Below are 15,111 nucleotides of genomic sequence, written 5' to 3' on the forward strand. Positions count from 1 at the left end.
ATTGGCTGCTTTAATCTTAACTGCACTTGTATTTTTTGTAAGCCATTCTAAGCATTCTGGGAAACAACTCTACAGATATTTTCAGTAAATAACTTACAAAATTGAGTAGTTCTTACTAGATTGGGAAAATATATTGCTGTCTTGTAACTTTAAAAAAAACTCATCTCATGCTCTTGAAAATCTAGAGTTAACAATATCAGGGCTTTGGGTCATCCATATTATATATATTGAACAGAAATAATTGGCCATAGAATAAAAATATACTTATTAGACAATCATCGGCAGCTTATTGTGTTGTAAAAGCTGCGTTGGACTTACAGCCTTGAAAAAAAGAGTCCAAAAGTGAGATGCAAATATTGGCTTGGACTTCCTCTATTGTATTGCAGTTTTTACACCTACTCCCTCTTGCAGGAGCTCAAAATCCCCCATGAAATTGTGTTCCTAGTGGCCCCTTGTCCCCCGGGAACAGGATTTCAGGGGGCATTTGGGGCTGCAGTGGCAGGGGGAGTGGGAAAATTATCCACCATGCGCAGGAGTCCTGGCACTGACAGAAGGAGCTAGTCTGGATCTAGCCTATTTATAACAGAATTGTGTTGGCTGTTTTTGTTTGTTTGTTTGTTGTAAATATGATTAAAACTTTTCTCCCCACTATAATCTGAAAAATAGGATTCTAAATCTAACCGTTTGATAACATTCACATTCTTTGGAAACATTGCATACAGGTTATCTGATGCTAAGATAGAATCCTGTTTTATAAACTAATCTTGTCTGCAAGCTCTGTAGTTTGGAATGGACCATGTGGGACCTGCCTTTCCTGCTTCCACGCTTCTGCTATCCTCTGTGTCCCCAAATAGCCACTCCTAAAGGAGAGGAGATCCTCAGAAACCATGTGGAATATAACCAGGCCCATAGCCAGTATTTTGTGGCTTGTGGGGTGAAAAAAAAATTCTGGCCATTTTTTTCCTGTCTGTCTCTAAACAACTGTACTTTAAAGTAATAAAGACAATAATACCAATAATAAATTAAATGCAGTACACAAACACCCCCACAACAGCCACCCCAGACATAAATGAAATGCAAAAACACCCACCACCACCACCACCCTTCCCCTGCCTAAAGCAATGAAATCCCTTAGCATTTTCAGAAGGGACTCTTGTGGGGCCAGAGCTCCCAATAGCCGCACTGTAGCTACGGGCCAGGATATAACCTACAAGGCTGCAGCGTGGAAGGGAAACAGGGAGAAATCTCTACCAGCACCCTGCCCCATTTGTGTGAGCAGAAATCCCTTTCCTCTCATGTAAGAGCATGTTTGGATCCAAGCCTATATAAAACCCCAGTAGTCTGTGCTGACGTCAGCCTCTTAGTGCAAACACACCAGAATGCTGAATTTCACAGGTAGTGTTTGACAGGAAAATATGAACTCTCAGACCTCTGTGATTATGTCTTGAGACATACCTTTACACATTCTAGTGCAATAAAGGCAAAGGCAGTTGGATAGCTATTAGGAGCGTGGTTATTCCGTTAGGAGCTCCTCTCATGAAGGTGAACATATTTTATGGGAGGTGAAATTTGATTTTATTGCCAACTCCACTTGTGTGCTAACACTTGCCATCTGGTTTATGATGTCGGGAGACTGAAAAGAGATTAATTCACAATTTTGTAGAAGGTTACTCAGGCTCTTTTTGCTACAACAGTGGGGTACATCATTAGTCAAATAATAATGGTTAGCATGCATTTTTAAAAATAATCCAAATTAAGTTCCCATTGCACTTTAAACTTAGTTGGCGGCAATAGCAGAACCATCAACTCAAATGTTGGTGTACACAGACCAAGGGTCAGGATACCTTCATACAGCGAACAGCCTAACCCCAACCTTTCACAGTCTGCAACTTCCATTATAAATCTCTGGTTTCCATTTACCTAAAATGTTGGGCATTTTCTGCCATGGTTTCCCTCCATCTTTCTCATTGGAGAATTACAGAGAAACTATGAAATGGAGAAGGCACCAAAAAAGCTACTCACTTGACCTACATTACAATGAAATTCAGTGAGGCATATTGCTTCCAGAATCCCAGGCAGGCCAATCAATGTCAACCTTCACATTGCATCATCCAAGTCCTTAGTTAATTGTCCTACTGCAAGCTGCCAAATTGAAAAAGGATTTGTTTGGCTATGAATGGAGCAAGCACAGACTGATCTTTTCTGCCTTGTCTACTGAACAGGATTTCATAAATACATAAGAAGAGCCCTGCTGGATCAAACAAGTGGTCTATCTTAATCTGGAATCCTATATCACTTAGTGGCCAGCCAGATGCCCCAGTGGGCCAACAGATGTTACCTTCTAGCACTGGGTTTCAGAGGTTTACTGCCTCTGAATATGGAGGTGCCTTTTACTCTCCGTGGCTAGTTGCAATTTATGGACCTGTACTTCATGAATGTAACCTCCTTTGAAAGCCATCTGTGCTCACTAGCAGTGGATGTAGTGCTGAGTAACTACTTGTTGAGTAAACAGGCATTTCCTTGGTGTAGTGGTTAAGAGTGCGGACTGTAATCTGGGAGAACCGGGTTTGATTCCCCACTCCTCCACATGCAGCTGCTGGTGTGACCTTGGGTCAGTCATTAAGTTCTTCAGAGCTGTTCTCTCAAAGGCAGCTCGAGAGAGAGAGAGAGAGAGAGAGAGAGAGAGAGCTCTCTCAGCCCCACCTACCTCACAGGGTGCCTGTTGTGGCGAGGGGAAGGGAAAGGAGATTGTAAGGCACTCTGAGATTCCTTCAGGTAGTGAAGGGCAAGGTATAAATCCAATCTCCTCTTCTCTTCTCTTCCTTTTGTCTGTCCTGAACCTATTGCCCATCAACTTTACTGCATGCCCCTGAATTCTAGCATTATGAAAGAAAGTTCCCTCTAGCCACTTTTCCCACCCCATGCATAATTTTATAAACATCTGTCATGTCTCCCTTTAGCTATCTTTTTACTTCTCAGCGGAGAAGTACCCTAAAACTTTGGTAATCTGTTTCAGTTAAACAGACACTTGCCTAGATTGGGATACAAACAAACGTCTCAGCTTCTCATTCAGAAAACCTTGGCAATGTGTGAGCAATACTAGAAGACTTTAGTGTGTACACCTAAATAAAGGAATGTAGCAGGAGCTTAGGGAGGACAAGGGCAGAGTGGAGAGCTGGCTTTCAGCCACATTTGTCGTGCTGCCTCTACTCTGTTGCAAGAAACTTGTTCCATCTCTCCTAAGATGTACACTTACTTTTAGGGAATCGATGCAACACTGTAAGGATCTGCACTTTTACTTTAGCGGCCCATTTGAGGGATTTCCATTGTGCCACCTTGGCACACTAGTGGTGTTGCAAAGGAAGCATCTGATGTGGCAGGAAGGAAAGACAAGGGATCCTAGAAACTGTAGGCAGATGAGAGGAATTGAGTGCTCATGAGCGAGAAGCTAGGTGAATCTCAGCGGTTGTTGGCTGAGATCTGTTGGCTAAGGTACATTGAGGTGTGGAATGGTAGGAGACCCCTGTGAAGAGCAACTTGAGATTTTGGCTGTGGGAAGGAGCATTTTGAGCACTGGCATTTTGATTTCTCTCCCAACATTCAGTGGATTATCATAGGGACATTTCTGGATGTACCGGGGAGGGGGGTTGGTGTATCAGTGGACAAAGACAGCAGTACAGATTAGAAGTACACCACAAATAGAAAGTAGTTTCACAACACCATAAGTACGACTCACAAGAAATTCCCACTTTCTCAATTGGACCTTCATTTTAAAAATACATTTCATTGCCTACTCCAGCCAGAATAAGATATGATGAGGATGGATGGATGGATGGATGGATGGATGGATGGATGGATGGATAATAAACATTTGAATCCTGGCAGTTTAAAAAAATGCAAAAATCATCCCATTCGTTTTGCCACAAGAATTGCCTTTCTCATGCCAACAGAAAGACTGTCAGCATACTTAAGCAGCCTCATTCCGGGAATACCCACGAGCGGGACCAGCCTGTCATCCTTAGCTCTGACTGCTGACATGAATGAGCAAGAGGAGCACAGTTTTTAGTGCAGAGTTGGCACAAAATGGAAGCCGCTAGATTTGAGTCCAGGAGCACTTAGGAGCCCAACAAGGTTTTCGGGGCAGGGGCTTTTGAGAGTCAAAGCTCTCTTTGAGTATCGAAAGCTCCTACCCCGAAAACCTTGTTGGGCTCCTAGGTGCTCCTGGACTCAAATCTAGCTGTTCTACTGCAGGCCAACATGGCTACTTTCTGAAACTACAAAATGGAAGGCTCTGGTCCCTCCTCAGCCTCACCTCGAAAAGCCCACCGGGGGGGGTATTTTTAAGCATCAGCTTTGAAAGCTGGCATGTGCAGAGTTACAAGAACAGAGACTCTCTGAGTATACGCAGTGTGCATTTCTTACCTAATGCAGCCAGAGGGCCATATTGGTTAGAGTGTCCGACTAGGTTCTCCAAGACCCAGCTCCCAACCTCCACTCTGTAAGGAAAGCTTTCTGGGTGGCATTGGACCAGTCACACATCCTCAATCTGGCCTACGTCATGGAGTTGATGTGAGGATAAAATGGAAGAGCTGCTTTGGGCCCCCATTAGGGAGGAAGGTGGGGTAGAAACGAAGTGAATAAACCCAACTCCCCATGCCGAAGATGGAGACTGAAGGGCTACATCAAAAGTGTTCTATCCTGGCAGGAGAGACTTCAGTCCCAGCATGTATGGGGAGGGGGCGAGAGAGTCGTGCCACATGAGCTGGGGTCAATGGTTCCAAACTTAATTCCTGCTCACATCTGGAACCTTAAAAGCTCCCCACAACTGTGACTTTTCCAAGGTACAAACTTGTGCCAGCTATCAGTGAAAAAACTGTGGCTCTCCTAGGTAGATTGGGACTATTAAAGAGCATGCATTTTATTTTGTTTTGTCACCAACTTGCCACAATGCTGGGCAGGATGTACAGGGATGAGCTCACAGGGCCTAGCAGTCTGTGATCTGGCCAGGCGGTGGCCATGTGAGTAGCACATTATGGCCAACACTAGCTTCCTTCATTCATGGATGTGAGGATTTTGTTTTATTGGTTATTTTTAACTGTTTTAATAGATTTAAATACTGATATATTTATATCATGTTTATTTTTGCCACCCACTTTGAGTCTTGACCATTTTCAGAGAAAGACGGGACGATAAATGCCCCGATCATGGTATTAAATGCCTGCAGCCATGCTTAACAGCCAGAGGGCTTGCTTGGATCCCTATTCTTTTTTTTAAACAGAAACTGTGAAGATATAGGCTGTGAATATGAAACCCTGCAGGACTTGCTGTTACCCATATGCGCTGTGCTTTCCATGAAGTATAGTATTTAAAACCCAGAAAGTTAATACTGTAAAAAGGGTGAAGCCTATAGAATATGATTAATTTGTACAACTTCTCTAATAAAAAGAGTAGTCTTTGTTGTGTCAAGTTCACGCACAACTTAAAAGGGGAGAGCTACATTAACGTGCTGCCTGCAAAAGTCAGCCCTTAAAATTGCAGACAAAGAGCTTCTGCTAGCAAGAATATGACATCATCAAAGCCTCCTACGGACACTCAGAAATAAGCTGTACTTCTGTATGGCAGTGAAGCAGCAAATTGAATTCTCATAATATGTTTTGAAAATGAGTCTTGTTAGGTTTGATGAGGTGGAAAAGGTACTGAATTCACTGGTTTGTTCCAATACATTCAGTACACTTTAGCTGGCTGTTTGCCATGGCTAATCTTTTTAATGGCAGTGTCGCTTGTAAACTCATTTGGTAGAGAGCTATGCATCTCAGTTTTATAATATCACACCAAGTAGGGTGGTAAATAAGTTTCTCTTCAAGCATGAAGGCATTTTCTGTTTCAAGCCCACAAATCTTATTTTAAAACTCCTCATCTTGAAAGCCCCCAATGATTCCTTTTTGAAATCTGCAATAAGAAAAATGGATTTCAGTCCACTTTTTATATTTATGTACTTATTGTTTTTGTTTCCCAAAACACATCCTTCCCACATTCTAGCCTTTCACTGGCTAATAAATAATAAAACAGGATTTCCCAAATCCAAAGACTTCTGTGGATTACACTATGCACTCTCCACCTGGCTGCTCATCTCTGAATGAATGGAGTTTGCGGAAATTTCCTTCATCAGCATAAGCCATTCTCTTGATAACCAAGAGAGAATGAAAACACATGAAAAATAAACAAAGAGAGTTTCCCCCCATATGTATCTGCCTCAGTTTTCTCTCCTTAAGGGCTAAAGCCACTTTGGCTCCCAAAATTAGTCCCAGATAGCTGCCCCCTCACAAAATAAGTTAAAAAGGCAAATAGGGTAAACCTATTCCTGCCCATGATCACTAGCAGAGAGTTATGCCCTATCAGATGTAACATCAGGTCATGGAATGCAAATCAGCTTAGGGCCTCCTTAGCCAGTAATTCAGCACTGCATCAGAAAAATAAAAATTAATACTATGGCATTGCTACTGAACAGGAATTGATGAAAGCGGGCATCCTGAAAAACATAAGCATTCCGTCCACATCAGTACATGGATCCCACCAGGCAAACCTCATGGCCAGTGTACCATCCCTAGAACTAGATGGGTAGCCATCTTAGTCTGTCTGTAGCAGTAGAAAAGAGCAAGAGTCCAGTAGCACCTTAAAGACTAAAAAAATATGTGGCAGGGTAAGAACTTTCATGAGTCAATTCAGATATCTGAAGAAGTGAGCAGTGACTCACGATAGGTCCTTTTGTTGTTGTTCAGTCGCACAGTCGAGTCCGACTCTTCGCGACCCCATGGACCAGATCACGCCAGGCCTTCCGATCTTCCGCCGTCCTCTGAAGTTTGCTCAACTTCATGTTCATTACATCTATGACACTGTCTAACCATCTCATCCTTTGCCGTCCCCATCTTCTTTGACCTTCAATCTTTCCCAGCATCAGGGTCTTCTCCAGTGAGTGCTCCTTTCACATTTGGTGGCCTACCCTGCCATATATTTTGTTAGTCTTTAAGGTGCTGCTGGACTCTTGCTCATCCCTAAAACTGTTGTTGTCTGCATAATGGAGGACAGGGACCAACATCAGCCTGAGATCTGATGTATGTTATTGGGACTATGTGTCCTAAATTAGTAGTGAATCTAATTTCCAAAAGAGAACCATGTAAATATGTATTTTGTTGAAAACGTTACAGAAAGTGAATGTAATATTAGAGCCTTTTTACCCAGTATTCTACATGTTTTAAGTATATACACAAAAAATGTAAATTCTGGATATGGCACATACATCATTCAGGCATGATCAAGAAGGATTCATGATTTATTGAGTTTATACTGGGTTGGAAACTCAAGTTACATAATGTGTGTGTGTATCACATGTCCATAAAGTTGAATGAAAAGCATCCATTATTAGATAAGCGAGTTGGAGTTCTAAGTCAAGCAGACCCTGCAGTGTTACCAGGGCAGTGGCCCATCAAGAACCTTGCCAGTAAGTTAATGGGCCACTTAGGGTTATCAACCTGCAGGTGGGACCTGGAGATCTCCTAGTATTACAACTGATCTTCAGATGACAGAGATCAGTTCCCCTGGAGAAAATGGCTGCTTTGGAGGGTGGACTGTCTGACATTATACTCGCTGCAGTCCCTCACCGAACCCTGCCCTCCCCATGCTCCTCCCCAAAAATCTCCAGGAATTTACTAACCTGGAGTTGACAATTCTAGGACCAATCCATCCACGAGCCATTTGCTATATTCTTGAGAGTCCTCAATAAATCTGCAGGATCATACCTTAACTATGGGAATTACTGATGGGTAAGAACTACATTGAAGGAGCTGCGGTGGCTCAAGTGGTTAAGACGCTGAACTGCAGGCTGTGGAAGGTCGGTAGTTCAGCAGTTCGAGACCCGAGTGTGCCGCATGACGGAGGGAGCTCCCGTCTCTAGCTCCAGCTCCTGCCAACCTAGCAGTTCGAAAGCAAGAAACTGCAAGTAGATAAATAGGTACCACTTCGGTGAGAAGGTAACAGAGTTCCGTGCGCCTTGGTGTTTAGTCATGCTGGCCACATGACCACAGAAATGTCTTCGGACAGCGCTGGCTCTTCGGCTTTGAAACGGAGATGAGCACCACAACCCTAGAGTCGGATTCGACTGGCTTTCGAGCAAGGGAACCTTTACCTTTACGTTAAGAACTACATTTATATGGTAATCAACATTATATTGTAATCTTGTGTGCAAGGCCTGTTTTGTACAGCATGGAGAAATTTTAGGTGGTCTATAAATAACAATAATTAAACATCTAATTTTTATGGGGAAAAACTGAATTTAATAGAATCAATGACTGACAAGTCCTCTTTGCAATAATTTTAAATTGGTTGCTCATAGATGTTACATTTACTTTTTTTCCCTTCCCCCAGCTATCCATATAGTGAAGATTGTAGCCAGGGAATGCAGTACATGAACACTAGATGTCCAGCTTGGTGTGACAGGATCTTGATGTCACATTCTGCCAAAGAGTTGATTCTAAAGGTAAGAACAGCCTGAAAACTGAAATGGGAGGAAGCAAGAAAGCTAATACAGTCTGATTGCAGACCATTATTATAATATTATTATTATTGTGGTTGTTGTTTTTATTATTATTATTTTGGTGGTGGTGCTGGTGCTGGTGGTTAAAGGTTTCTGGTCCTCGTCATTTACTAAAAGATAAAGTGGAGAGTGGAGAGGTTTTGTTTTTTTGTAGAATTCTGGAACTAGTTGTTAAAATACCCTGGACCTAGTTTAGTCAAACTAGAAATCTAATAAATCACTTGATGTATGTGGGAGATTCACCAGTTACACACACACACACACACACACACACTATGGTACCACACAAATGCTCCCTGAAATGCTGTTGCAGGAGGCAAGGGACCCCCAGAAATAGTTTGGGGAGCGGATCATAGGTCTCCTACAGAAGGGAAGGGTAAGCAGAAACTCACACACATACACACACACACACTAGAAGAAATCTATGTGGGATCTAAGCCAGTTACTCACTTAAAGAACGTATTTTCTACTCTTAAATTCTCAGATTCAAATTCAGTGATTATCAAATGCTGAAATTATAGCTTGTATTTACCTGGTATGCTTCATCTGTAACCTTTAGAGAGTGTTTACAATAGGTAGCCACTTGTTAATCATTCAGTCCCAATTCCAGGGTTGATTATTTATTTATTTATTTATTTAAATGTTGATATCCCGCCTTTCCTCATCCCTCAGGGCAATTTACAAGTCATAATTAAAAACATCATTAAAAACATAATAAAACCCCAAATAACCCTCTCCTCCCAAGAAACCCCCCTAGTCGATTGCTGTGTTTGCTTAGGAGGTCATCCCTGTTCAGTTCTGTGGGTGGAACAACAGAACAGAAATACCATTAGTGGGCTGCGAGAAAGATTAACTATGATAAAGAATTTAGAAGGTTGTTTTTTTTCCTCTTAACTATTTATGGCTCTCTTAGCCAATCGGGAGAGATCCATGTCTTGTTACCTGAATTCATTCATTGTGCCTCAGAACTCCACATCACTCCTGCTTATTATCTAGAGATTTTGAATGTCCTCAGGCTATTCAGATAAATGAGGTTGTACTGCATTTTAATTAATTAACTTAAAGAGTTAATTTCCTTTATTTCAGTGTTCCATTCACAAGCCTGATTTGACAGGGTGTGGATGCAGCACAGATGCTGTCCAATTATTCTTTTCAAAAAAAACCCACACCCCCGACATATCCTGGGGCCAGGCCAAACTATAAGCAACAGCTAGCTGATGGGAAGTGCTGTTATACATACCTGATCTTGGTATTGCCATATGGGCTGCTTTCCAAAGAGAAGCATTTATAGAGTACTAGATAACCACTTCCCAACAATCACTATCCATGTACTTCAGCACTCTCTGGTGTGTGCATTCTGGTACTAACTGCCTCTCTTCTGCGTCCAGGGCCATACCTGTACATTACTAATGTAATTTATTATTGTGTAGATATTCCTGTAAGAGTGCCTAGATCTTGAGGCATTTTATACACAATAAATGTTATCTTTGTGTTGCTAAAACTGCCATACAGAGAGAGTTTTAAAAGCAGCATTTTTCAGTTCTTAGTTCAACTCTCCATACTCATTTGAGGATACGTTCATATGACAGGAGAGAGGGCGTGGCTCAATGGTTAGAGCATCTGCTTGGCATGCAAAAGATCCCAGGTTCAATCCCTGGCATCTCCAGTTAAAAGGACCAGGTAGTAGATGATGGGAAAGACTTCTGGAGAGCCACTGCCAGCCTGTGCTGACTCTGATGACCAATGGTCTGATTCGATATAAAACAGCTACATGTGATCATCTGACATGCACAGGTTTCATCTTGATCTGCCCTGAAGTATCTTCTAAAAGTAGATTGTGAACTGGGAGGTGGTGAGTCACCCTCTGGCCATGTTTTTTGGGGAAATCAGTGCAGCACAGAAAAACGTCATTTCGGGTCAACTTCACCATGTATACAGTGGTTATGTAGGGAGAGGGGGATATAGCTCAGTGGCAGAGCCGCTGATTTCTCTGCAGAAGATCCCATGTTCAATCCCCAGCATTTCTAGTTTAAAAGATTTGGTTGTAGATTATGTGAAACACCTCTACCTGGGACCGTGGAGAGCTCCTGCCAGTCAGAGTAGACAACACGGAGTTTGATAGACCCTAGCTCAGTATAAAGCAGCTTCCTGTATTCATATGACTCAACCCTGATGTTGCCATTTAGACTGGAGAACTGAACAAGCAAATTATCCAGGTTACCCTACATTTCTGACTACTTGCTGCCCTTCAGAAATAGACAATATCTACAGCACAGAGCTGTTCACATTATGCTAGAAGGGCTCAGGTTGTATGCCAAATTAGGAGTTTCTCCCATCCAACACAGTCTGGTACTCTGCCCACATCATATGGAAGTACTGAGGACAAGCGCTCATATCAACATCTCCACTTTAATTCAGATTTCTCTTGAGCGGGAAGGAGTTGACTGGAGTCAAACAGATACTTCTGTAACATAGACACCACTGACAATTTACTCTTCAAGATGAAGACCCAAGATCTTCCAATACGAAGTCTCCCTTTAGTAGTTCTAGATAACTATCTAATTGGAATCATTAGTCATTTTAAGTCATTGGTTATTTTAAATGACCCTTTTGTTCCCTTTCCTTCTTCCCTTTATTTTTGAGTTAATAAAAATGCCTGAATGACAGCTGTTATGGTGTGGCTCCTACCACATGAGCAGCATGGACGCCATTGTTCCCTTTTCATGCCAGACTGGACAACACTGGGATGGGGAAGCAACCATCATCCGCTTCCTTCATGCCTTACCAGTGCAACCTTCTCCCCACCCCCAGCTTAACTGTTGCTGCTGTTGAACGAACTGGGCCTTCCCGTGACTGCTCACCGTTTTTCTTTCGTCAGCCATATTTAGCTGATGATAAATGCAGGAGTTTTGGAGCATGTTGTTTGGTTACAATCAAAACAAAACTATATAGATGCTAGTCCAGTGGGTAGAGAGCAGCTTGCCTTTGGCAAACATGCAGTTCCTTTCTACGGGGCAATTATTTATTTATTTACTGCAGTTATATGCCATCTTTCTCCCTCATGGGGACCTAAAGTAGCTTACATCATTCATTCTCCTCCCCTACAATGCTCCCTCTAAGCTATGGAGCCTTGTGAGCAGAAATTCTACTTTGTGAGCGACAGGCATGAAAGTTGTGAGCAAGCCATTCGGCTGCTGCATAAATTAGGTTGCTCTGGAGCCATCTTTCCTGGGCGAAGACAAAAATGTGTGAGCTGGAGGCTAAGAAAACTGTGAGCTAGCTCACACTAACTCAGCTCTGAATACTGGCTGAGAGGACTAAGGTCATCCAGCAAGCTTCCATGGCAGGCTAGGAGATGTGAACCTCTGTCTCCCGGATCCTAGTTCGACCCTCTAACCCCTGCACCACACTGACTCTCATAACTGGGTGGTGCTAGGTAAGCAAGGTGGCCATTGTTTTTCCGACAGGGGTCCCGTTGCTTTAACAGCTTCAGGGAAAGAAGAACATAAAGCTTTTTCTACCCATCATTAGTCTAAAAGAAGTTCCACCTGGTCAGTTCCCTCAAGAATGGGCAGCTGTTGGAAGTCCAGTCAAAACAAAAGTTGGCAACCCTGTCTCTTGGCCTCCCATCTATAAAATGGGAGCGTCCACCCAGGGTACTTTGCAGGGCCCAAACAAATGTGTAAGAGTGCAATATAAAAGTCACAGATTAAATTTTAGCCTGCCAGGTTGGGCTCCTTTGTTTGTCGAGGGGCGAGGGCTGTTAGCTGTGCCCAAATTAGCAGACAGCCCCGCACACCAGGTTCTGCGCACTCTGCTTTGCAGATTGTACAGACATGGGGCTGTAAACAGCTTTAGCACCACCTCATCTATCATTCCATGGTCGGTTACCTCCCCAGCATGTTATTTTATGCTTGCTGAGCCCTAACACACCAAAGGTTGCCACTGCACGGGAGTCACAGAGCTGCCTGAGAGCATAGCATAATGAATGCTCAGCTGAGTGGAGCGTGTTTCTGTTCGTGCGCTGCTGTAATTTGTTTATCTGTCTAAAGATTATGCACTTGAAAATCCACAATTTGATGCTGCCTTTGTAAATTATCAAGTCGCTTTTGATGAATGTATCTCCACTTCCGCTGGCAGTGGCATTATGAGCTTGAGATATTGGAAAGTGTTCATGCATATAATGCAGAAGGTTAAGCTTTTTCATATGTGTCTTTCTCTCTATGTGTGTGTATATAGAGAGATAGATAGATGGAGAGATATACATAGATATATTGCTAGGCAAGCATACTAGAAAGCAAATATGACCTTATGCTTCCTTACTGCATTAAAGATAATTCAATTTTAACTTTATAGTCCCAAATACGGCTGTTTATATAGAAAGTTCTTGCCCAGTCAAACTTGACTGATTACAGATGAGCAAAAACTTGACTGTTTTTCCTCTGAAATAAATGAGGATGGGAAAGTATGCGGGAGTGCAGCTGGCGTTTGTGAGCGTGTATGAAGATCTGGGGGAGGTGGGTGTGGGTTCCAGATTTAATTATCCCGCAGTTTAACCAGCTTGAGAAATTGCAAGTCAGAGTCTCTCTCTCGCTCTCTCTTAAGTGATTGCTTTAGCAGGGTCATTATGCCAGATAAACAAAGCAGACGGTCATCTGTGGTCGATGCTGTGTCGATTTCATTATTTGTTTGAAGAAGGGAAGAGAAAAGAAATCAAGTGTGAGCATAGGACAGAGTAGAAATAATTCACAGGCTTGCAGGGGGGAGAAAAGTAGATCATTCATCCAATGCTTCTTTTGAAGTTGGTATAAAAATCCAAAATCCCATCTAAGTTGATGACAAAACTCCCCATTTATCTAAGTTGATGACAAAACTCCCCATGGTTCCTTCCACCCTTCATTCCAAAACTCACTTCAAGCACTGTGTGCCTTATTGAAATCAAGGGGACTTCTATTTCCTAATAAATATGCTTAAAATTCAGGGTTGGGGTGGACTGAGGGAGGAAGATAAATAGCTTCCTATAAGTGACAATTTGGGACATATTCCCCCCCCCCCCCAGTTCTTTGTGAACTCACCTTAAACTTCTCAGTTTGTTCAGTGTTTTCACTTTCTGAGCAGCAGCAGGGCCTAATGAGATCTAAACGGCGTAGATATCAAATCTGGTAATAGGGTTAGGGCTGAAAGCATTAATCACTGGATCAGGATGGCTAATCGATTAAGGCCTGTAATCGTGGGTTTGAAAATATGAGCTTAAACACTGGGAGGACTGACAAGTGTTTTCAGCAGAGAACACCAGCCCAAGTACATCTCTCAATATACTCTCTGCATTGAGCACCCCTGATTCTAGTGGCATTGAATAAAATGAGATTCCCTACAGTGGGAAGGTGTTAAGACCAAAGCCCCCCAGGAAGTCATTCGGCTGGAATTCAATGGGCAACTAATTTAAGACAAACCACCTCCCTTCATTAAAAGCAGGAGGTGAGAATTGCCTACACTGCCATCTTGGCATTTATTGTAATTGGTTAATTAATTGGCCAGTGAACACCAAGCTAGTTAATTGATTAGCTGCTTTAATCAGTTGATACCCCCCAGAGCATTTATTAATGGCTGCACCCTAGCCTGTATAAGGGCTTCTCATCACTAGTCTTATTTAGCCGAATTAAACCATTTTTAAAGTCACATGGGAAGAGGGTAAACATATGTTCAACTCCTGCATTGACATAAGGGATCATAATTACCTCTAAGCTTGGATGGTGCCACAAAATATTAATATATTGGTTGGGGGGTGAATTTTCGAGTTCATTTGCTATGCAATAAAAATCTTCTGGTTGTTTAAGAATCAATGAAAAGATTTTTGTATTGAACATTTTTGGGGACGATGTTCAAAAACTTTCGTGAATGCAGTTTGGTTCCCCCCTTTTTTAACAAACTTAATTCATTGTAAACCCCCAGTGAACACATTGAGTTTTACTTCTGGGTAGACATGCCTAGGCTTGCACTGTTGAACTTCTAGATGGGTCTGCACTGCAGCCTGTTCCTGGTTTACAGATGTTGCACATCCTAACAAAAAGCTGGCCCCTCATCTAGCTGGCCCCCCTCCCTCTATTTGTGGGCCAAGTAATATTTAACTCAAGTAATGATACCCCGTTTCCTTGTTGATTTCCTATTGATTTTAAAGGACTTTTCTTCCTGCTAGAGCTCTGTGTATTAGCGGGAGGGAAAGCCTGGTTAGCCCGACCTCCACCCCCCCTTTCCCTCCCTCCCTCCCCTGTTGCGCGTTCTCCTGGCGGCAAAAGCCATTTACATACCTGCGACTTTGATCTGGGCGCCAGCCTTTCCCAAGGAAACTCCGGACTGACTAGCAGCTTCTGTTTTGTGTTTCCACCTAGTCAGAAAACGACGAGAAGCAAGTGGTGTATGACCATATTGGACCAAACGTCTGCATGGGGGACCACAAGGTAACCTCATTCCGTTCTGGTCGCCCCGCGCGTGTGCGTGTGCGTGTGCGTGTGTGTCTCAGC

At 42.8% G+C, this 15,111-nt stretch overlaps 1 protein-coding gene across 2 annotated transcripts in view; it reads left to right on the forward strand.

Moving 5' to 3' along the window:
- Positions 1-15,111, forward strand: part of INPP5A (inositol polyphosphate-5-phosphatase A) — a 355,150-nt gene that overhangs the window by 336,579 nt on the left and 3,460 nt on the right. For both annotated transcript variants that reach the window (XM_015426891.1, XM_015426890.1), the window contains exons 13-14: positions 8,422-8,533; positions 14,980-15,048. In XM_015426891.1, coding sequence (XP_015282377.1) covers positions 8,422-8,533; positions 14,980-15,048 — 181 coding nt within the window. The remainder of the gene's footprint in view (positions 1-8,421; positions 8,534-14,979; positions 15,049-15,111) is intronic.

Source organism: Gekko japonicus, unplaced genomic scaffold (assembly GCF_001447785.1).
Source record: "Gekko japonicus isolate JY-2015 unplaced genomic scaffold, Gekko_japonicus_V1.1 scaffold35, whole genome shotgun sequence".
NCBI lineage: Eukaryota > Metazoa > Chordata > Lepidosauria > Squamata > Gekkonidae > Gekko > Gekko japonicus.